General features: G+C 38.8%; 2 protein-coding genes and 1 pseudogene across 2 annotated transcripts; 1 reads left to right on the forward strand and 2 right to left on the reverse strand.

Annotated features, from left to right (window-relative positions):
- Positions 1-4,076: 4,076 nt before the first annotated feature.
- Positions 4,077-6,008, reverse strand: LOC121791150 (annotated as a pseudogene).
- Positions 6,009-8,690: 2,682 nt separating this feature from the next.
- On the reverse strand, positions 8,691-9,487 carry LOC121791152 (40S ribosomal protein S27-2-like). The gene is made up of 3 exons (XM_042189184.1): positions 9,406-9,487; positions 9,185-9,315; positions 8,691-9,027 (listed from the first exon to the last, which is right to left on the reverse strand). The coding sequence occupies exons 1-3, from the start codon at positions 9,406-9,408 to the stop codon at positions 8,886-8,888; spliced, it is 276 nt and encodes a 91-aa protein (XP_042045118.1). The 5' UTR covers positions 9,409-9,487; the 3' UTR covers positions 8,691-8,885.
- Positions 9,488-18,290: 8,803 nt separating this feature from the next.
- Positions 18,291-23,803, forward strand: LOC121791154. Its single transcript, XM_042189186.1, has 4 exons — positions 18,291-19,584; positions 20,910-21,481; positions 21,559-21,781; positions 22,105-23,803. Exons 1-4 carry the CDS (start codon positions 18,337-18,339, stop codon positions 23,443-23,445), a joined length of 3,384 nt encoding a protein of 1,127 aa, XP_042045120.1. The 5' UTR covers positions 18,291-18,336; the 3' UTR covers positions 23,446-23,803.
- The last annotated feature ends 341 nt before the right edge of the window (positions 23,804-24,144 follow it).

Raw genomic sequence — 24,144 nt, forward strand, 5'->3', positions numbered from 1 at the left:
TCATAGTTTAAATTCATCCAAATAAATATATCGCTTGAACAAATCTACTAATTAGTTCAAGCTCAATTTTGAATGTTGAATTTACACAAATTTACTCACATAAGCATTGTATTAGACAAAGTTTTAACTCTATGTTTGTAGGACTTAATTACTACTCCCTCCGTTCCATTGTAGTGGGGGCATTTCTTTTCGGCACGGAGATTAAGAAAGTAGAGAGATGAAGAGAGAATAAAGTAAGAGAGAGTAAAGTAAGTGAGAAGAAATGTGTTAACTTTTACTAAAAAGGGAAATGACTCCACTACTATGGAACGTACCAAAATGGCAAAATGACTCCACTACTATGGAACGGAGGGAGTACTTCTTTGTGGATAATAGCCCTAATTTTGATCAAGCCTTTTTTGATTACCAAGATATTCAAACTAGTTTAACACCAATTTGCAATATTATAATGTCTTGAATCTGTGAATTGGCTCCTCAATTTTCAAATGTTTGCATGTGATTTTGCAAAAAGTGTAATGCAAGCATTTACTAGGAAGATGCATCTACTTAGTAGCATAAAGCACCTTTGATGGATTGACCATCTTATTCAATCAATTATAGGATACTATACATAATCTTTGTCTACTTTCAAATTATCTAGACACTTGATTTAATTTTAAATTAAAGACTATTTTTTTTTTCAGATGTTGTTAGTATTTGTTAGGTGACCTTTGATATCAATTGCGACTAGTTTGGGCATGTTCTAATATTTTGGCCAAGTAATTATTGTGAATTCTTTCACCTATATATGTTCTTCAATCGATGTTACTACATACTAGTAATTATGTGGTATGTTTTTCTTTGGTTGTATGTGTAATTATGTGTCTCGTTGCCTAAAATCAGCTAGTTCTCTTCTGGTATAATGATATCTCAATCTTAGGCATCACTCTCGTAATTTGGCTGAATTCTCATCGTTTCTAAATTTCTAAATTCCTAGTTGCCAACTGGTGTAGAATATGGTGTATTTAAATTGTCAATATTTGCATACTTTGATGTATGATCTGTGTTTGTTGATTGAAATTTCTTCGAGTTTTTATGAGACCACTTCTCTTTTGTAGGTTGATGGATGATTTGTCGAGAGTTATGATTATGGATAGAACGATTGCTTTTAAAGGAGTATTTTTCATTACTTTTTTTTAGTTATTTTTTGTAATGAATTTCTTTTATACTACAGAGTTGATTCTGTTGCTTGCTAATCTTCGGCTTTGAACATACCTTTATCCATTAAAAAATGATTCCATGGGGCATGTCTATTATCTATTACTCCATTCGTCCGTGAATAGGAGTCCCATTTTTTAGTTTTGGTTCATCCGCAAATAGGAGTCTTCATTCATATTTCACTAACTCATTACATTCACATATTATTTAAAATTAATATATACAACTGAGACTCATATTCCACTAACTTTCTTTCATCAACTATTCTTAACAGTTCTTAAAGTCCGTGCCGGAAATGAATGAGACTCTTATTCACATACGAATGGAGTACAAGTTGCAGAAATAAGAAAGAAAGAAAACTAGAATATATATAACCCATAAAGAAATTCGTTGAATTTGTCGTACTATCATTTAATGAACTTAATTAACCGTCCCTTAAATTACTATTCATTCAATTTCATTTTTTATTTTTATTTCCAACCAAATTCAATTAAAAAAACACACTTCATTAAAAATAAAATAAAATTACAACATAAAATAAAATACAACTTAAAATTCAAAAAAATAAAAAAAGACATAATTTAAATCCTAAAAAAATAAAAATGACATCATTTAAAATACAATTTTATAGAAAATAAAAAAAACTACTCCGCCGGTGAATCATCACCCGAAGGCGGTGGAGGTGCACTGAAGCCGTGAGGAGGCGGAATGCCAAGTTGTGCTGCCATAAACGTAATTCCGTTAAGCCAGGCTTGGTATTGGACGGGCGTCATGCGGGAAGTGTCTGCCATTGTGGCGGTTATGTACATGGCCATAAGGGAGTTGGGGGGTCCCCCCGAGCCCGCCTGGCTTGATTCGGCTCGGCCCCTCCTCCCTCTAGCCGCCTTCGTCGCATTTCTTCCTTGCGGTCGACGGCGCCCACGGGAGGACCCCCCTCAACCTCCTGCGAGGCAAACTCTTGTGGCCCGCTGCCCGAACCGCCCTCACCAGACGAGTATTGGCCACTCGTCGTGTGCTTCGTGCGCTTCGAGGTCGAGCCCGTGCTGGACCGCACATCGCCGGCCTACCTTTCCTCGTCCTTGACGACCCCCAAACATCGACATATTTGAATTGTTTGCCGGTGTCGTCGAAGTAGACCCGCAAAGCCGACCTCAAAATGTCGGCTCCCGTGGCCCCGCTTTGGTAATGAGCCGCTTCATTCTTGTGGATGGCGCAGAATCGTTTGACCTCTCTGCCGACTCGGTCAAAGTGAGCGCGGAGCATCTTATATGTGCGGCGGCGGGACCCCTTCGGCTTAATCTGGTGGTAGGCCTCGGTGACCTTTTCCCAGAAGCACTTTCGGGGTTGTTGATTCCCGACGATGGGATCGTACGAGACGCTGATCCAGGCGTTGTACACCGCCAGCATTTCTTTAGGGCCGTACGGATGCCGACCAAGATCCTCCTCCTCCTCGTCCGCCTCTGCCCTGGAGCTTCCACCGCCTCGGCCTCCTCCCTCACCCCGGCCTTCTTCCGGAGTGGGTTCAACGGAATAATCCTCCCAAATCTGGGATAATCCCTGCGAATACCGCGGGGCGGAGGGACGGGCGTATGCATCCACGTCAAAATTGGGTTGTTGGTAACCCCCGGCGTCGACGAACCCTGGGTGCCCGGCGTCAACGAACCGGAACCACCCAATGTGTTGTACATGCTCCCCCAGTCGCCGAATGCGTTGAGATCCCACCCGTCGGAGACGTCACTGCCGGAGTTTCCGTCGCCGGACATTTTTTGATGAGATGTTAGATGAAAATTGGAGAGGAAATGAAGATGATTTGGGAAGAATAGATGTGTAGTTGTGTGTGAAATGAGGATGAATTAGGAGTATTTATAGAGTAAAAAAAAATGGAAAACGGCTATAAACGGTAATATTACCGTTTTTAATTTTTAATTTTTTTAATTCAATTTATTTAAAAAATGAATTATTGCGTCAGCGTGACGATGCCCACTCACGGGCCGGCGAGTGGGCGTCACGCATGGCTCCTGAGCGCGCCAGTTCGCCTCGGAGCGTGGCGAGTGACGGAACGCGGAACGGTCTGGGGACGGGCTGGGGACGAGACGGGGCGTCGCAACGCGTCTCGTTCCTTCGTGACGGAATACAGGCCACCCACGTGACGCGTTGCGGGTGGCCTAAATCTCTCTATTAACTTTTCCTATTCCCAAATTTATACGACACTTGCAATCATCTTCTCCATTTCCAAAATTTAATCTCTCTCTACTAACTCTTCCAATACAACCATTAAAGAACTTTATTCTCAAATAAATTCATTTGGAGAATCTATATGCACCATTACATCTTCAGAGAGCGCAAGAGCTTGAGGAAACGTAGAAGCATTGGCGAGGGGTGCTCAAGCTTTGCAGGAAGCTGAAGTTCAAAGAGAAAACCTAATTTTTTTTATTTTATTTTATAATGAACTGGTCTAACCGGCCACCGGTTTCCGGCTGAACCGCCCGGCTCATCCGGTTCGAAACGGTCCAACGTCACAACGGTTTTTATGATCGAATCGGACCGGACACGCCACCGGTTCGCGGCCGAACCGGTCGGAGTGGCCGGTCCGGTTTTTAAAACACTGGTGTGCGGTGTGCCATTTTTTATACGACAAATTTTTAAAAAAATATTAAAAGATATAGATATAAAAAATTAATGAAATTTTAATCTCATTTTTATGTACTTATATTAACACACCGGTTAAACATAGTATAGTAAAATATAAATAGGATAGGTAGACAGACGGAAATAGAAAAAACACAAATTGCAAAATAGACGGAGTGAGCAATACATATTCTCTCCACCCATGAGACCACGACACAACATCTCATTTTGCCTTTTTAATACATCAACAATTATAATCTTATTTATATTTTTCCATTTTAGATAAGTTAACCTTACACTCTACTAAATCACTCATATGTTTCATTATAAAACCAATATGTGGAGTATGTAAAAATGAGACACGCATTTCACTAACTTTTTCTACTCACTCTTCTTCCCATTCTTAAAACTCACACGGACTCAAAACAGGACACCAGTGCTTTCAAATTCACAATAATTTCAATTCACAAATTATCAGATCTCACCAGGGTCGCCACATACATTTACCACAATCCACAGAGCTAAGCATCGGACGATTGAAATATCCGTTCGACGTCTGTAATGGTGCTCCGAGCATCACCAATCTCCGAGCCATCCTTTTGGCCAGACTCCTCCACCTCAACCTGCACCAGTTAGCTTCGATATTAAGCAATCTCATGGTTTCGTTCAGATCGAATCAAGATATGGTAACAGAATAACAGATATACGACCGCCAAGATGAAATTTCATCAGCAGATAAGTTGTTTATGTCAGCACTTAAAGCATGAAAGATTACCAAAGTGGCTTTAAGATCACTTAGAGCAGCCTCTAGACGCCTGCGGCAGTCGGGAACCATCATCCTAGATTCAGACAGCACATTTTCCTGATACAAATATGTAAAAACACAAGTCATATAAATGCAAGAGAGAAACAGCATAGAAGGATCATATTTTATCCACTCTGCTAGAAATATGTTTAAATTCAATCTTGAATTTCAAGTGCGAAAACATCCCTTTTTATATTTATACCATTAAATGCAAATACGAAGTAACATATTTAGAGACTAAAACTTGATCTAAGGCAATTAAAACTCAACAAGCCACACACTGTCATCACAAACTTTGCACGTTAAATTTCTCGATTGCAGAATCGAGAAATTACAGAATTACCATCACCAATAGCATAATTTAGTAACAGAGTCTAGCTTGTGTACAAATGTTTAAAATAGAAAGAAATCCGACATTACATTTCATTTAAAGACAAATAGGGCACGGCGAACCTGCTGTTTGAGATCATATGGATCAGCGCCTTTTGCCTTCATTAGCAGACTCTTTTTCAACATCTTTCTCGTAGGAGTGAAGCTCTTTCACTATTCTCTTGCATGTCTATGTCTTTATCTTCAAGTTCCTCAATGTCGCCATCGTTGTGCAAATGTATGTCTACGCTTTCATCAGAACAAGACTGTCATACGGTGAAAGTAAACCTGATGGATAATATTTATCGTTCTCGAGCAAAGTAAAACAAATAATAGTGGCAAAACACATCATAGAGAGATCCAGTGAGGATGGTAGTTTACTCTTATTGAACCAACTTACCTATGCAATTGCAAACAGATATCTATATTTCCTATTGAGAAATTTGATTGAACAAAGGGGCAATTTTAGCATAAGAAGAAGAGGGGCAATTTGTTCATAAATAATCCAATCAAAACCACATAAATGTCTTGATTCACATGTCATGATCCTGTTTGAGTAGCAAATTACTACTATTGTTTATGTAAGGCCATGAGCTGACCAACCCGACACCGGCCATGAGGCCAAATATACTGATTCGGATCGAGCACTGGGCTGCATAGACCATCAGGCAAAACATTCATACAACTTAACAGTCAACAACACTTAACACAACATCAAACTTTGGAAAATATACACAAATTAAACTATTGTGGTTGCATTCTATCAATCATATCAATAATGTCAGAGCTCAGACAACAACTAGGAGGAAATCAAGACTAATTCCAAAGGAAAACTACATGAACATGGGCACAGTCAATTCAGACATCAGTCCTAAGAGAATCAAACAAGTAGTCAAGAATCACAACCCACTAGGCTGTCATCAATCAATATAGCAAGAATTCAAAATTCTTATAAAGATCAAATTTTTTACATTGTTCCATTTCTCCCAGATCCTTCATTTCCTTATATACGTGAAATTAGAAACATTCATCCTTTAAAGTCGAAAGAATCGAAGTTTACACGATTTTTCAAAACTAAACTAATATCTTTGGAACAGAGAGACATACCAATCAAATAACCAAAAATAAGAATGAAACAATGCACAATTCATATCTTAAAAACGGAATCAAGAGTCTGTTTTCCCAGAATAGCCAGAAATTGAACTAATTACCTGGTGTGTGACAGTGTAGCGACTCGACAGAGTGAAGTATGGGTTTCTCGGTTTTTTAAGGGAGTATTATCGGGCTACCGGGTCGGGCCGGATCTTATATTCAAGCTCACGTGACCATCCATCGGGTCGGGTCGGGTCGGTCGATGTGTAATTTGTCTGAGGGCTCGTTTGGTTGCCCTATTTAGCCCATATAAGGGACACTCACATAGCGACATGTAGGGGTGAACAAAACGAATATCCGAACTGAACCTTACCAAAATTTTAGTTTCGCTAAATTAAATTTTTTGACCAGTATTAATTTTCGGTTCGATTCAATTCAGATAAATAAAAACCAAAAAAACTATATTCAAATACTAATAACTATCAACATGATATTTAGATTTTTTGAAGATTGTAATTGTTTACGTATGTTAATTTGTAGAGACGATATATAATTTTATGTTAATTACAGAAAATTAATTTTTGAATTTTTTATTTTTGGATATATTTGTGCAATTTTAGTGTTTCGGGTTCGGTTTTTGTAATTTGGATTTGGACTTTTTAGGATTTTTTTTATACGGTTTTTCGATTGGGAGCGGTTTTTGTAGTTCGAATTTTGGTTTTTCAGATGTATTTTGGGATACTTTTATTCAATTTTATTTTAATTTTCACAAAAATTTGTTTTGATTCGATTTAATTTGGGCAAAAAATTGAATCGAAAATCGAATACTCACCAGCGGTGATATGGACAAGTATATGAGCCACTTTCCTTCATTTTGTTATCCCATCTGGGCTTTTTTTCTTGGTTTCATTCTTGGTTTCATGGTTTCCTAAGTCATATATGGTTGAATTTGTTTTCATGTTTTATTGATTTTGTTCTTTTTTGGTTTCGATTAGTTCAAATAATTATAATTTTTGGGTTGATTTTCTTGCTTCGACTATTAGGGTTGATTTTCTTGCTTCGACTAGCTTTAATTTTGCAAGGATTGACTCTTCATTTTGATTGTTTCGATTTTGTGCTCATTTTCACACCAACCACTAGCCTACCTTTTTAAAAATCAATAGGAATAGGAATAATGGTACTATTACTGTTTATAGTTGATGGATAGCAATAAAACAAGAATATAAATGATATACTTGTAGCCTAAATTATTTTATACAACTAGATAAAAGGATTAGTTATAGGCTAGCTATATCCAATCTTTTACGATCTTTTCAAATATATCTTAAGATTCTTAAAATATCAATTTTATATCACTATAAAAAAAATTACTAAGGACACAAAAATCAAGACGCAATTTCTTACGTTGCGTTGAATTTTTTAAAAAATTACTATAATAATTTAAGATACAAAAGAAAATGATCCTAAATTAATGAAATTATATCAATCTTTTACTTTTTTAGTACACTTAATTTCATTTTTGTCCTCTAATTTTAATTGGGATACCAACAACTTTTTAAAGCGTTGATGATATATTTAGGATTAAATTAGCATTTTTAATTACATTAAAAAATATCATTAAAGAATTTTTCGTTGTAGTGTATCCATTTAAAAAAAAATTATCATCCAATTCAATTTTCGATATCACATTAATAACACAGCATAACTTATTTGTCTTTTACCAATGAGAAATATTGTCTATCTCATTTAACATAATCTTTTGGCATGTCAGGTGATAAGTTTGATTAAGGTTTAAAAGATTAAGAATAAAATTGATATTTTAGATTATTAACCTAGATAAAATATAAATTTACCTTTTGCTATTTCCCTTCCTCTTTTCGTATGAATCGAATTCACGAACACTATTACAATCCAAATCCGGAAGCAAACAAAAATGGTTAAAAATTGCAGTATATATCAATCCAAAACAATTACTCTCTCCATCCCAGATAATTCGTCTCACTTTGACCGGACACAGGTTTTAAGAAATGTAATGAAAAGTGAGTTGAAAAAGTTAATGGAATGTGAGTCCTACTTTTATATATTAGTTTTATAATAAAATATGAGTAATAATGAGTTTATATATAGTTTTATAATAAAATATGAGTAAAAATGAGTTTAAGAAATATGAGGTTCACTACCAAAAACGGTAAAAAGTGAAATGAGATATGTGGGACGGATTGAAATGAAAAAATGAGACATTATCTGGGACGGAGGGAGTACATAAAATCGTACAATTCCAAAATAGTTCCACAAAACTATATAACATTATTTTTGCCAAAATACACTATCAATTTGACCTAAATCTCCAAAATTTTAAATTTACAGAGACAAAATAATTTTAAATTTACAGAGATAAAATACAGCATCCCTTACGTAAAAATAAAAACTGTGACTTTATAGTTTATAACATACAAATTTACTTTTCATATGCTCAGATAAAACTATATATATATCTTTCACAATTAACAAACAAATAACACCTCCAATATATTTCCAAGTCATAAAAGTAATATCCAGCAAAATTAAAAATAAATCCAAACAAATAACTAAAAATAAATTTTAAATCTCAAAAATGCAAACTAGGTATAATATATAAGTCTGTTACCAAACAACAGCACCGAAACCAATAAACCCTAAAAAAAACAAGTTCAAAATGGATATAAATTGGAAGAAAAATAACAGTAATCCCAGCAAAATTCAAAAGAAATTCAAACAAATAACCAAAAAAACAAATTTTTATACTCGCATTTCATCACGTTGATGGTGATGACTCGCCCTTCAGCCGGAAGGAGCAGCCCTCGGTGAGCCTGGCGCGCCCACCCGTAGGCTGGCACAACACCGTCTGGCAGTTGCTGCACATAACCACCATCGTCGAGTGGCTGAACACCGTCATTCTACACGCTCAAACCAACACAAGTTAATATCTATCCAATTTTTAAAACTAATCTATAGTTATATGAAAATATGACCTAAAATGTGTGTTCTTATCATATTTTATTTATTTATCTTTAATACCAAATTATCCGAAAAATAATTATTCCGAAACCCTACATGTTGAAGCAGCCCGGGCATTTGACGTCCATAAAGAAAGAGTTTGGCGTTGGAATTAGGCGCTTGAGCTTGTGCTTGCTCTTCTCAAGAGAAGGCGGTGGGTTGAGCAGATCGTAGTCGTTCGGCAGGACCTATCCATAATCAGAAAGTTACCTATCGGCCAATTTGATTGTGAGAAAAGTAATAAAATTAATAAGATTTGACGTTCGATAAAAACCTACCATTTTCTTCCCTTTCTTCTTCGGCCAAAGACAAGGCGGAGGAGATTGCTGAAGACCAGGCGGAGGAGATTGATAAAACGGCAATAAGGATAAGAGGAGAGAACTAGGTTGTTAGTCTAGCACAATATATAACGAGAAAAGGTCACCAAATCTAATTTTTATATTCCTGTATGAATTAAGATACATTTATTTATTAGATCTGTATCTTTAATAATACTATCATAGTTATTAATTTATTATTGTGGATAGATGGTGATTGCAAAATTTTAATCTCTGACCGTTTGTGGTCACCCCTACTGAAAGGGTTATAGTATGGTGGATTATATATACTCAAAACATTTATAGAGTTTATTTTGGAATTTAATAATTGCTTACGAAATTTAATAATAATTGTTTCTGATCATGTCATCGCAATAGGTGGATTCAATCGATTCCTTATGATCTCAAATAAATTTAGATTTAGACTAACGACATTGGTGACATTGGTGTGGTATCAGTGACGGAACCAGAAAATCAAATAAGCGGGGGCTGAAATTTAAAAATAAAATAAATAATAGTATTATTTAATTTTACATGCATTGTCTGTACAACTTTTACGACAAACTACTATTTTCGACAAGTTACCATACATTGAAATGCCGAAGAATAGTCTCATTTCCAATTCTTTTATGAAAATTTCTCTCTCAGTGTATATAACTAAGATATCATTCATCCATTCGTCTTCCATTCTATCCAAGATCTATCCTTCTTGATAAGAATACTAGTACTATTATTTGAAGCACTTGCAATTTAATCATACCTAAGTTTTTTGAAGAAATACAAGCACATAACTATAACCAACAACAACAAGATTTCTTAGATAATATATATACATGTACTACTAAATTTACTAACTACAACTTGCACAATACAAATAATTTTATACTAATTCTAGTTTACCAAACTATCAAGTGGGCCAAATCCAAGTACCAAATAAATTAAGACGAATTGAGGAAAATAAAATTAAGAAACATGAGATAAAGATGAACTACTGCCAAAAATAAGATTATTTTATATGATAAAATTAATTTTATAATTTTATAAAATAGTGAACATTTACATACCCTGCTATCCATCAAAATAATTACCTTAATCGGCGACGGAGCACGGCTTTAAAGATCCGGCGGTAGGCCGTGCTCTCCTGACCAGGCGTGAACTTGTGAGGAGCAATTTAGTAACTCCAGCCGTGATTAATGATTTGCGAATTGGGCTAATTATATCAAAAGGACAAATTTAAAAAGCAGCCCAATAATAAAATTAATAGCCCAAAACTAGTAAGCCCTAGTCTTCGTCAAATTTGAATTCCAGAGAACAGTGGTGGGGCGGCATGGCTGGAGTTGGAGACTTGCAGTGCTGGCTTGGTCTGGGGCGGAGACTGGTCGGAGTTGGTCTGTATAAGGGGGGATCGGGGTCTGGTGCCGGCAAAGCCCTCGCTGGCGCGGGGGCTTGTCTCTACGTGGTTCCGTCTCTGTGTGGTATGACGGTATGACACTGAATGCATCCTAAACAGAGACAAGTCTTTATAGCTATCTGCTAAAAGACGTTGTATACAACAAAAGGCATACATTGCTACTTTGACTTATAGAATAAGCGTGAATTTTTCGTAACCTAGTAGACCTGATATCTTGTTGTTATTGCATTGAGTCGTTTTTGCGGGGTTTGATGTGGTTTGATTATGTGTTCGAGAAAAAGTTTATTATTCAGAAACCAATCGATTTGTATTTAATTCCATAAAAAATTTAAGAAGATTAAGGAGAAGTAAATTATTAAAAAATGACACACTTACTCATATTTATATATATTCTAAAATTCTCCACTATAATATTTTATTATTATAAAAATCTAGTTTTTTATGATATTTTATTAAATAATAGTATCTATATTCTAAATAATTTTACTAAAAGTATTTAAATATTCTAATAACTAATTTTAGAAAATTCTACTCCATAATATTTAAATTTAGATAATTTCTAAATATTTCTACTACAAAATTAAGTTTATTTCTTTTATTCCGACATAAGATTCTCATATTTAGCCACGACCACATTTCTCCCATATTTCAACAATTCTCATTTCAACCATAGGACATGCCAAGTCTAACCTTATTTTCAACCTCAATTTAAAATACAACTCAAATAACCAATTTGAATTATTTTTGAAATTTCATGTGAAGTTCATTTTTTTAAAAAGGAGAGTAAACCACGCGTATTTAGGCCTTATACTTGTCACGACGCACATTTACAGTTTTTATACTTGCAAAATATCATTTGTGGTCTTTATACTTGTACTTATGTATGTTTTAAAGTTCTTTTCACTTTTTGGCATTTTTCGGATGAATACACTCCCAAATAGGTAGAGGACAAATTTGTACACTATTTTATCTCTTTCCTTCTTCCTCTTTGCTCTCCATCTTCCTTTTTCCTTTCTCCTCTTTCTCTAAAATGATATGTGTAGAAATTGAGTATTAGGGATAATTCTTATATGTTTACACTAACTTGGTACACTGTTAATATAGGCCTAATGAGAGCTATACAAGGTAAGTTTAATTATGGTAGAACCGTGTATAATATCCCTAATTGGTGTGATTGATTTCCCCCAATCTTCTCCCTTGATTCTATGTAATCCTTGCTTCAATTGTGCAGGATATTCTGGGGATCTTCCTTCCAACACTCCCCCTCAAGTTAAGCGACGGGATTCCCGAAGTTTAACTTGCTCAACATTTCTTGAAAGATCTTGGCTGATACGGCTTTAGTCAGGATGTCTGCCAATTGATCTTCGGACTTCACATATGGGATTTCTACTATCTTCTCTTCAAGATTCTCCTTTATGAAATGCCGATCAATTTCCACGTGTTTGGTTCTATCATGTTGCACTGGATTCTCTGAAATGCTGATTGCTGCCTTGTTGTCACAGAGTAATTTGCACGGTTTTTGTGATTCGAGGTTCAGCTCCTTCATCACCCTTCTAAGCCATAAAATCTCCTTGAGTCCACTTTTAATGCCTCGGAATTCAGCCTCTGCACTTGATAGAGCCACTACTTTCTGCTTCTTGCTCCTCCAAGTGACTAAATTTCCGCCCACAAATGTGAAGTATCCTCCTGTTGATCGTCTATCAACTGGGTTTCCGGCCCAGTCTGCATCGGTGTATCCATGGATGTTAAGATGTCCATTTTTCCGGAACAGTACCCCATGTCCGGCCGTTCCCTTCAGGTAGCGCACTACTCTAAGTGCCGCCTCCCAGTGCTCCTCCTGTGGGTTATGCATAAACTGACTAAGTACCCCAACTGCGTAAGCGATATCGGGTCGAGTGTGGGATAGGTAGATAAGTTTTCCCACAAGCCGTTGGTACCGTCCTCGATCGGTTGATAATGCTCCTTTGATTATTTGGAGGCCATGATTCTGTACAATGGGAGTATCTGCCGGTCTGCACTCTAGCATCCCCATTTCCGTCAAGAGATCGAGAACATATTTCCGTTGGCTAATGAAGATTCCTTTTCCGGATCTGAGAACCTCGATCCCAAGGAAATATTTGAGATCTCCTAGATTCTTCATTTCGAACTCTGCAGCCAAATGTCCCTTGAGATCGTTCATTTCTTCTGTATCATCCCCTGTAATAATCATATCATCCACGTAGATTATAAGGCAAGTGATCTTCTCTCCTCTCTGTTTAGTAAATAAGGTGTGATCTGAGTTACTCTGCTTGTATCCATAGCGCTTCATTACATCCGTGAATCTCCCGAACCAGGCCCTTGGTGACTGCTTTAACCCATACAGAGTCTTCCTTAATTTGCACACCCTGTCTTGCCCAAATTCCTCTGTGAACCCAGGTGGAGCATCCATATAAATAGGATCCTTCAGTTCCCCATGAAGGAAGGCATTGGTGACGTCATACTGATGGAGTGGCCAGTCTTTGTTTGCTGCGATAGACAGCAATACACGTACTGTGTTCATCTTCGCAACGGGGGAGAATGTTTCGGAATAATCCACTCCATGGGTCTGCGTGTATCCTTTTGCTACTAAACGCGCCTTGTATCGTTCAATACTCCGTCTGGTCTTCGTTTGATTGTGAAGACCCATCTGCAGCCCACTGTATGTTTCCCATCGGGCAGAGGGCTTACTTTCCAAGTGTCATTCCGTTCCAGTGCTTTCATTTCGACTAGCATAGCTTCCCTCCAGTGCTTGATTCTGAAGGCCTCTTCAAAGGTTCTAGGAATGTCTTCGTCACAGAGTGCTGCATGGAATGCCCGTGCCATTTTGGATATATTGGCTTCGGCGAAGTTGGCCACTGAGTACCTATTTTTCCTCTCTCTGGGTTCCGGGGAGTATCTCTTGGGCGGAATTCCTCTCGTGCTCCGCGGCGGAAGCACATACTGCCCTGTATCCTGATCAATAGTAGTATCTTCTTCTTCTTCTTCTGTACCAAGTGAGTCAGAAACAGTATCTGAAGTTTCATGATTCGGACTAGATATTACCTCGGATTCCGTTACGGTTGGATCAGAGGAACGCGGCGGAAGCGTTGTCGGGGTCGTCCCTGTGGACGGGATCGGCTCAGGAACAGTGCCAGCTTGTTCTGTTAGGTCCGAATCGAAGTTACTTGGCACATACCACCGAAGGGAGTCATTTTCTCGGGTCTCCCCTGTCTCACACTCTCCCCCTGAGTCCCAAGGTGGTAGTAGAATTCGTTTTCAAGAAAGTTGCAGTTCATGGTGGTAATCACTCGTTTGGTTTTCGGGTCATAACACCTATAGCCTTTCTGGTTAATCCCATACCCCATGAAGACGCATTTAATGGCACACGGTGAAAATTTATTCCTTTCATGCTTGGGAACATGGACATAAACCGAACACCCAAAAGTTTTAGGTGGTAAGGATAGGGCAGGGGGAATTTTGGTTAGGGTGGATAGGTGATCGAGAGGAGTTTTTCGGTTTAGGGTTTTTGTGGGAAGTCGATTAAGGAGGTAGACGGATGTGGCTACGGCTTCCGGCCAAAAAGATGGTGGTACTTTCGAGTCAAATAGGAGAGCCCGGGTCATTTCTAGGATGATTCGGTTCTTTCGTTCTGCCACCCCGTTTTGTTCTGGTGTGTGGGAGCAAGAGGTTTGGTGTACTAACCCATTTTTTTTCAAAAAAATTTGTCATTGGAGTGTTTAAAAATTCCCCCCATTATCTGAACGAAGGATTTTGACAGATGTCTGAAATTGGGTTTGAACCATTTTGTAAAACAACACGAATTTATCATATACTTCAGATTTGTGTTTCATGAAATAAACCCACATAGTTCTACTGCAATCGTCTACAAATATCACAAAATATTTAAATCCAAAGCTTGTTCCTATAGGAGCTGGGCCCCACACATCAGAATGAACCAAAGAGAAAACAGTCTGAACACGAGTATCATTAGGTTTAAATGAGTTTCGGTGGCTCTTGGCCAAAACGCATGCTTCACAAGAAAAATCTTTAGGAACAAAAAGTTTAGGAAATAAGGATTTCAAATAACCCGGAGAGGTATGTCCCATCCGACGGTGCCAGAGCCAAGTATCTCGATCGGTGGACCCGTGAGCAAGCATCGCCGCACCATCTCGTCGAGCGATCTCGTCCACAAAGTAGAGCCCACGACGTTCAGTGCCACGTCCAATAATCTTCCCCGTCTGGATATCCTGTAACATACAGAAGTTTGGATGCATCAGGAGTGAGCAGTTTAAATCCTTAGTTACATGACTTATCGACATCAATTTCTGAGACAATTTAGGCACGTAGAGGCAATTGGGAATATGCACGTTAGGAAAGATTTCTATAGTTCCTGCCCCTTCCACTGGTGTTACCCCTCCATTTGCAGTCTTAATATGTGATTTGGGTGTTTTATGGATTTCTAAAAAATCATTCCTATCATATGACATAGTGTCGGTTGCCCCACAGTCAAAAATCCACCCTGTCGCGTTACTAATTTCCCCATCCCGGGCTTCAAAAGCATATGAAAGATTTTCCAGGGGTGCAAATGAATTTTTGCAAACAATGGGGTTACTTATGCAATTACTAACAGGCTGGGGGTCAAGTTTATAATTATCAACATGCTGGGGTTCAATAATGGTATATTTTCTGAAGTGGGGTTGAATTTCGAATTTTCTAAAACTTGGGGACTTAATAGCAGAATCGAGTTTAATAGGGTTAGGGCTTGCAAACCCTAACCCTTTACCTCCTGTCTCCCCGCCGTCTAGCCTGAATGAGGCGATCATCGCCTCGGCTGGTTTCCCTCCACTACCGCTGCTCTCGCTGCGTCCGCCGCCGTCGGTTAGGAGACCTCCGGTATCGGTTTTCCTTTCTTGAAAGGCTGTTGCCTCTCGCCCCCCTTCTGTCTGATTTCGGCCTCCGTTGTTTGTCCCGATAGCGACCTTCGCCTTTCCGGCCTTCTCCTCTTCCCACCACTCTGGATATCCCACTAATTGGAAGCAAGTCTCCTTTGTGTGTTTTTGCATTCCACAGTGGGAGCACCAAAGTTTGGATTTGTCCGGACGATTGTTTCCCCGGCGGCTGGTGGTGTTGCGTTGCGTAGGTGGTTGTCCTCTGTTCTGTGGTGGGCGGTATTCGCGTGCCCCGAACCCAAATCCGACCCCGATGATATCTCGCTCCCGACAGCGATGGAGGTCGATTCGGACGCCGGCGACATGATCTTGAGTCGAGCTGCCTCCCGTTTCACCCATCCGTACGCTACGTCGGCTGAGGGGTAGGGATCCTCTTTGAGGATCTCCCGTCGGATCCAGTCGTATTTCTCGTTTAATCCGGTAAGAAATTTGAACAATCTCAATTCGGCCTTGATGTCTCGGTACTGTGCTATCCCTTTATCGCAGCAATTCACTGTTTTGTGTGGGCATCGATCAATGTCGATCCACAATCCGTGGAGTCTACTCCAGTATGCTTCCAATGTTGATTCTCCTTGTATAACTCTGCTCGCCTTGTCTCGCAGGTCGTATATGAGATACGAATCTGCCGAACTTGCAAAAGTTACGGCTAACGTGTCCCATAGTGCTTTCGCCGTTTGGTGATGCGCAAAGTCGGCGATGATGTTGGTTTCCATATTGTCGATAATCCAGGAGAAGACTATCAAGTCTATCTCCTCCCAATCGGTATACCCTTTCTCCCCCGGCTGTGGTGGAGGTGGGACACCGGATATATGGCGGTAGACTCCTCGGCCGCCTATGGATACCTTCATTAAACGCGCCCATAATGCATAGTTTGAGCCGTTTAGTTTGAAGGCTACGGTAACACTCTTGCTTGATCTTATTTTCTCGGCCACTGGTTCGACCGTCTCTGGTTTGCCTTCTGACATTTTGGCTGGTTATTGTTCTCGCCTTCTTGGTCGAGAAAGGTATAGGTTTGGGCTATGATGATAATTTCCTGAGCCCCTGCTCGGATGCCATGTAGAAATTGAGTATTAGGGATAATTCTTATATGTTTACACTAACTTGGTACACTGTTAATATAGGCCTAATGAGAGCTATACAAGGTAAGTTTAATTATGGTAGAACCGTGTATAATATCCCTAATTGGTGTGATTGATTTCCCCCAATCTTCTCCCTTGATTCTATGTAATCCTTGCTTCAATTGTGCATGATATTCTGGGGATCTTCCTTCCAACAATATGTGGTGCAATTCTTCGTCAAATTTGAATTTTGGATTGTATTTTTGCCGAATTAGAATCGATCCAAAAGATTCAAACTTTTAAACAATAAATTCAAACGATGGATAATAAAAAAATTATAACTAGACAGGAACCAATACAAAATCCAAAAAAATCATAATTATAAAACTATACTCCTCGAAATTAAATAAATTCAAGTTTCATATATAAAAAAAAACCAGCGGATCCAAAAATCCAAGCCATTTGGTCAGATATTTAGCATATAACAAATCAAGGCCCAGAAAAAATGATTTTACACTAGAAAGTTTTGAACACTTTTGAAGGAAAAAAAAAGAAAATTAAAGGAAAATATGATGATCATTGTTATTATTACAATTATTAGTATAATAATAATAATAATAATAATTATTATTATTATTAAATCTCTGCTTAGATTTGATCTCAATCGCAGCTCAATGTTTGAACTTCACCATTAACACTAAGTCACTAACTCTACCTCCAATTTGTTCATCTGCTTCGTTGTTAATCCACTAACCTATCAAATTATGAATTTCGATAATTCGTGTAGGATAGGAAAGAGGAGAAGAAATAGGAAAAAGGAAGGCGGAAAGATATAAAATACCGAACAAATTTGCCCTCTACTCCTTTGAGGGTATTTTCGTCCGAAAAAAATGCCAAAAAAGTTTGATGAACATTAAAACGTGCATAAGTACAAGTATATGGATTGCAATTCCGCATATAATATTTTGCAGGTATAAGGACAACAAATGTTCGTCGTGCCAAGTATATGGCTAAATATGTAGTCCACTACTATCTATGCATATATTTTTAACTATTCAATGAAATAATTTTGTTAATTCATATACTTAGTGAGGAAAATAATTTAAAAAAAGAAAAAAAAAGAGAAAAATTCAAAAATCTATTATTATAAAAATTTATATGCTTCAATTTATATTTTGAAAAATCATTGTTTTTAATCTTGAATTATGAAAGATTAGCAAATTTAAAGTTACAAATTTTTCTTAAAATTCAGTGATGAAATTATATTAACCATCAATCTTGCCAGTGGACCACTTGAAACCAATCGTACGGCCAGCGTGCTCTGAAACACGTCACGGATGCTGAAATGACCATCGTACCCCTGTCTCCGTTATGGATTAACGCCATCAAAAAGGTCTATTCAGAGCTCAGTCTTTGACTCCATATATTTTTCACTCACTCCGATCCGATCACGAAACCGTTCCCCGCCGCCGGCAATATGCTGCCGCCGGAGCTCCAGCCCCGGGCTTTCCGCCCCCACATATCCCCATCCACCAGCGCCCCCTCCTTCGCCACCTCCTCCTCCTATAACGGAGACCAAAACCCTAACCCTAACCCTCCGATATCCTTATATCACGGCGGAGCAGCCGGAATCGGCCGCCGCTCCAGCTCCTCTAAGAAGAACTCTCGATTCTCCCCCTCCTCCTTCGTCCACAATGCCAGAATCGCCGTCGCGCTCGTCCCGTCCGCTGCCTTCCTCCTCGACCTCGGCGGTGCTCCGGTCGTCGCCACCATTGTCGTCGGGCTCATGGTTGCGTATATCCTCGATTCGCTCAATTTCAAATCCGGTTCCTTCTTCGCCGTCTGGTTCACCCTCATCGCCGCGCAGATTACCTTCTTCTTCAGCTCATCGCTCTACTACACCTTCAATTATGTTTCAATTGCTCTTCTCGCTGCCCTAACTTGTGCAATGGCGAATTTCCTAATCGGAGTTTGGGTATCGCTGCAGTTCAAGTGGATACAAATCGAGCACCCTACCATCGTGCTCGCTCTCGAACGCCTCTTGTTCGCTTGTGTTCCGCTCATAGCTTCCACACTTTTTACCTGGGCGACTGTTTCTGCAGTGGGTATGTGGAATGCTGCTTACTATCTCATGGTTTTTAATTGCGTTTTCTACTGGCTGTATTCAGTTCCCCGTGTGTCCTCGTTCAAATTGAAGCAAGAAGTGAATTTCCATGGAGGTGAGGTCCCCGAAGATAGTTTCATTCTTGGGCAGCTTGAAAGCTGTGTGCATACGCTGAGTCTTTTGTTCGTCCCTGTATCGTTCCACATTGCCTCCCATTATTGGGTTATGTTCTCATCCAGTGCTGCCATCTCCGATTTGTTTCTGCTTTTCTTCATTCCCTTTCTGCTTCAATTGTATGCATCCACAAGAGGGGCATTGTGGTGGGTTACTAAGAACGAGTACCAGTTGCAGAGCATTCGATTTGTCAATGGTGCTGTGGCTTTAGTTGTTGTTGTTGTATGCCTGGAGATTCGTGTTGTTTTTCATTCATTTGGGCGGTACATTCATGTTCCACCGCCTCTGAATTATCTGCTTGTCACCATCACAATGCTTGGAGGAGCTGCTGCTGCAGGTTCTTATGCTCTTGGTATGGTTTCCGACGCATTCAGCTCACTCGTATTCACTGCATTGGCTGTCACTGTCAGTGCTGCTGGAGCTATTGTAGTCGGATTTCCTATCCTGGTACGTAGTTTTCTTGTTCATTTACGACTTTGGTCATCTGATAATGTGATTTTCCTTTTGTAACTCCTTATTTGAGGATTGGTTTTGTGAATTTACTCCTTACTTAAGGTGTGCCTTTTTCTTTCTTGTATTGGCACGTTCTGGTAGCTTCGGACTGTTATTGTTGCCTTCTCTGATATTGTTTTGAGAACTTTTATGGAATTTGCTTAACTTTGTCTAATGCTGAAAGGAATATCTTCTCTAAACAGAATGCATAATTGACCATATTCTGTGAATGGTGCTATCTCTCTGACTTGTTGCTATAGAAAATCAAAGTTAGATGAGTCCTCATTAACTATTTATTATTCTTAGTTTAATGAGTGTTAGATTTACTACTGCAAAGGAATGGGATGCTGAGTATCATGATAAGGTTATCTAGAAAATACTCATAGAACGTATCATACAAACCACACTTTCTCAGCATGTTTTCACCTCATTATATAACTCCAAGGTTTAAATTTATTTAGAGAGTAACGAGTTACAACAGGCTGCGTGCATTTTTCTTTCTGCTCTAATGGCCATCAACTGTTGCACCAACTATGCTCTATTAAGATTAGATTTAGAAATCTCATTTATGCTAGGTCTTAACTCTTAAGCTATGCCCACTGAGTGATGTTTTGTTTAAATCAATGATTTTTAAGACTTTGTCAGCCATTCCATGATGAATCTATAAAAATTCAGCAAGAAAGCTTCTATCGGTGCTGCTTTAATATTTAACCTTTGAACCTCTACTTGGACGTATAAAGAGAAACATGGATAACAATTTCCTACTGATCTATTTTTTACTCCTATGAGATGTAGTCAAATCCGTCCGTTTAGATTTAGTTTCTGCCTAAGTTCAAAATTCATTCATAACTCTGTAAATAATCATGCATTATACACACGTCGATGTCTGACTGGATATCCCGATCCTCTAATTCCATGATTGTGAAAAGTACATAGTCAATAGTGTCTGGCTAGCATAGGTATTTAGGTCTAAAAAGAGTTTGGTTTCTGAGTAAAGGATGTGATTTGATTGCCAAGACTGTATATACTGAACTAAAATGGTTGACCCATTTTCCATCTATCTTTTCCATCTTTTTAGTATATATTCTGAAAAATTGATCCATTAGGTTGATACTTTATCCCCATTTTATGTTTTTGCAGTTTTCTATGAACAGAAAACAATTTTAGAAAACAATTATTCACTGGAAAGTGGGAAAACTAATGTATATTGTGACCCCAAACTTCTCTTAATGATTTATGAGTGTAAAGCATACCTCCGAATGACTCCTTTTCCTTTACAGTTCCTTCCACTCCCTTCAGTAGCTGGATATTGTTTGGCTCGTTTCTTCACGAAGAAGAGCTTGTCATCATACTCTGCATTTGTTGTGTTGGGGAGCTTGATGGTTGCTTGGTTCATGATGCATAACTACTGGGATCTTAATATTTGGATAGCAGGCATGTCATTGAAATCTTTTTGTAAGCTTATAGTTGGCAGTGTGCTTCTGGCAATGGCAGTTCCTGGTTTAGCTGTTCTTCCTCCACAATTTTCTTTCCTCACTGAAGCTGGATTGATCGGCCATGCCTTCTTGTTGTGCTATATTGAGAACAATTTTTTCAACTATTCAAATGTGTATTACTATGGGATGGATGAGGATGTGATGTACCCGAGTTATATGGTTGTCATGACTACTTTTGCGGGTCTGGCCATTGTAAGGAGACTTTCTGTAGACCGGAGAATTGGATCAAAAGCAGTTTGGGTTCTGATTTGTCTTTATTCAGCAAAGTTGTCCATGCTTTTTATGGCTTCAAAGGCTGTGTTGTGGGTTTCGGCTGTTCTATTGCTAGCAGTATCGCCTCCTTTGCTGCTTTATAAGTACTAGCAAAACCTTTTTTCCCATTGTTAATGTTGCACTTTTCCTCATAAACTTAATGGGTCTGGTTACCTTGCAGGGATAAATCTAAATCATCAGCCTCAAAGATGAAACCTTTTCAAGGGTATGCACATGCTGGTGTGGTTGCCCTGTCAGTCTGGTTTTGTCGCGAAACAATATTTGAAGCCCTTCAGTGGTGGTATGGAAGACCTCCATCTGATGGCTTACTCTTGGGTTCTTGCATTCTCTTGACAGGCTTAGCTTGTATACCGATTGTCGCTTTGCACTTCTCACATGTCATGGTACAGTTCTTTATTATTATTGTTTTTATTTCTATCTAGCTTCACTTATGGATAGGACCAAATGTTTACATGGCATGTCATATGTTTACCTCGATTATTTAGATAATTCCTTGATGCTCATAATCATATAGCGCCAAAAGATTCTTTATACAGCATTCTCAAGTATTAGTCCATCCAGTATATGATACTTGGAAGATTAATATCTTCTTTTGCATTTTCTATCACTTCTAAAAGGCATTGTTGGTTAGCATGTATGCTTAGCAAATATGTTTTTATTAGGAATTTAGGATTAACTGTTAAGATTTTTTGATCTTCATTTGCAGGCTGCAAAGAGATACTTGGTGTTGGTCATAGCAACTGGTCTGCTATTCATCGTGATGCAGCCTCCAATTCCACTGGCATGGACTTATCACTCTGACCTAATCAAATCGGCACGTCAATCTGCTGATGATATTTCCATATATGGCTTCATGGCTTCAAAGCCAACGTGGCCATCATGGTTGCTTATTGCAGCAATCCTTCTCACTCTGGCTGGTGTCACCTCCGTTATTCCGATATCTTACATTGTTGAGTTGAGAACATTTTATGCCATTGCTGTGGGAATTGCTCTTGGCATTTACATATCTGCAGAGTATTTTCTTCAGGCAGCAATTCTACATGCTCTCATCATTGTCACCATGGTGTGCACGTCTGTGTTTGTGATTTTCACTCATCTACCTTCCACTTCTAGCACCAAGTTCTTGCCTTGGATGTTTGCTCTGATCGTGGCCCTATTTCCGGTAACATATTTACTGGAGGGCCAGGTGAGAATTAACAAGGCTTGGCTTGGAGAGATCGTGGCTGAGGAGGACAATAAGATTGCGACATTACTTGCTGTTGAGGGTGCAAGGACATCTCTCCTTGGTTTATATGCTGCTATCTTTATGCTTATAGCGCTTGAGATAAAGTTTGAGTTAGCTTCACTTATTCGCGAGAAGTTTGCGGAAAGAGGTGGACTTCGACACAGTCAGTCGGGTGAAAGCAGTTCAGCTATGGTGCCTCCAAGATTGAGATTTATGAAGCAACGCAGGGCCTCTACTATGCCAACATTCACTATAAAGCGGATGGCTGCAGAAGGAGCCTGGATGCCTGCAGTTGGTAATGTTGCCACTGTAATGTGTTTTGCAATATGTTTGATCTTGAATGTGCATCTCACCGGAGGATCAAACCGCGCTATATTTTTCTTGGCACCTGTCCTGCTGCTGCTTAACCAGGATTCAGATTTCTTTGCTGGTTTTGGTGATAAGCAGAGGTACTTCCCTGTTTCTGTCGCTATCTCCATCTACTTGGTGTCGACTTCCGTGTACAGTATATGGGAAGATGTGTGGCATGGCAACACAGGATGGGGCGTTGATATCGGGGGACCTGACTGGATATTTGCTGTCAAGAATCTGGCCCTCCTTGTACTGACCTTCCCAAGCCATATCCTTTTCAACCGTTTTGTTTGGAGCTACACGAAACAGGCTGATTCATGGCCCTTGCTTACCATACCGCTGAATCTACCACCAGTCATAATGACAGACATTATCAAGATCAAGATATTGGGGCTTCTTGGAGTTATATACTCCTTAGCTCAGTATCTGATTTCGAGACAGCAATATCTGTCCGGGTTGAAGTATATTTAGACAAGATGTGTTGAATGTGTTATTGCTAATTTACCCTTTTTGTTGCTTAAATGGCACAGGAGATTTTGGAAAAAGGCATGGGCAGGGTTGGGTTGAGTGCTGGAAGCAATTGCATCGAAGATTATACGCGAAAATTACGTGCTTCTTGCTTGTAATGTGTACAATGAGGAAACAGACAGGGTTAAATTCAATTTATACAATGAAGAGAATTGCAGGTTCTGTGTAGTGCAATCGACTGTGGCGATTGCTTCCTCGAACTCTCCCTTCCCTTTCCCTTTGCTTTTTGGTTGCGCTTTCTTGTGTGGGAGATTGTGAAAAAACGTAATGAATATAACGTAAAAGAGTGGGGTAATAGGAAGAGTGAATGGAGATCTTTTATTGATTTCTTTTACAAAAAAAAGGAGCGGAGAGAGCAGTGTGCAGATATGGTATGAGTATCTCTTTCGCTTTCTTTTCAATTGAAAAATACTTGAAAATTAGTCATGCGGATAATTGCGAATTGTGTAGTAAGTAATTGATTAATTTGCAAACTGAGGCTGCTTGCATCATTTGGGAATAGACGATGATGGAGATGAAATTGAAATACGCTAAGATGTATGAAGGAACGTAAGATGGATTATATACTTCATTTCTTTTAAGATCCAAACAGTTTGCCATCTATTCATTTTGCGAGATAATATCTTTTCTTTTCTTTTCGAT

The sequence above is a fragment of the Salvia splendens genome, unplaced genomic scaffold, assembly GCF_004379255.2.
Source record: "Salvia splendens isolate huo1 unplaced genomic scaffold, SspV2 ctg738, whole genome shotgun sequence".
NCBI lineage: Eukaryota > Viridiplantae > Streptophyta > Magnoliopsida > Lamiales > Lamiaceae > Salvia > Salvia splendens.

Coding starts and splice junctions, on each gene's coding strand:
- LOC121791152 (XM_042189184.1), bottom strand. Junction 9,028..9,184: donor TGCCCGGGCTGCTTCAACAT/GTAGGGTTTCGG, acceptor TTGAGCGTGTAG/AATGACGGTGTTCAGCCACT.
- LOC121791154 (XM_042189186.1), top strand. CDS start 18,337: ATGCTGCCGCCGGAGCTCCAGCCCCGGGCTTTCCGCCCCCACATATCC. Junction 19,585..20,909: donor TAGTCGGATTTCCTATCCTG/GTACGTAGTTTT, acceptor TTTCCTTTACAG/TTCCTTCCACTCCCTTCAGT. Junction 21,482..21,558: donor CCTCCTTTGCTGCTTTATAA/GTACTAGCAAAA, acceptor GTTACCTTGCAG/GGATAAATCTAAATCATCAG.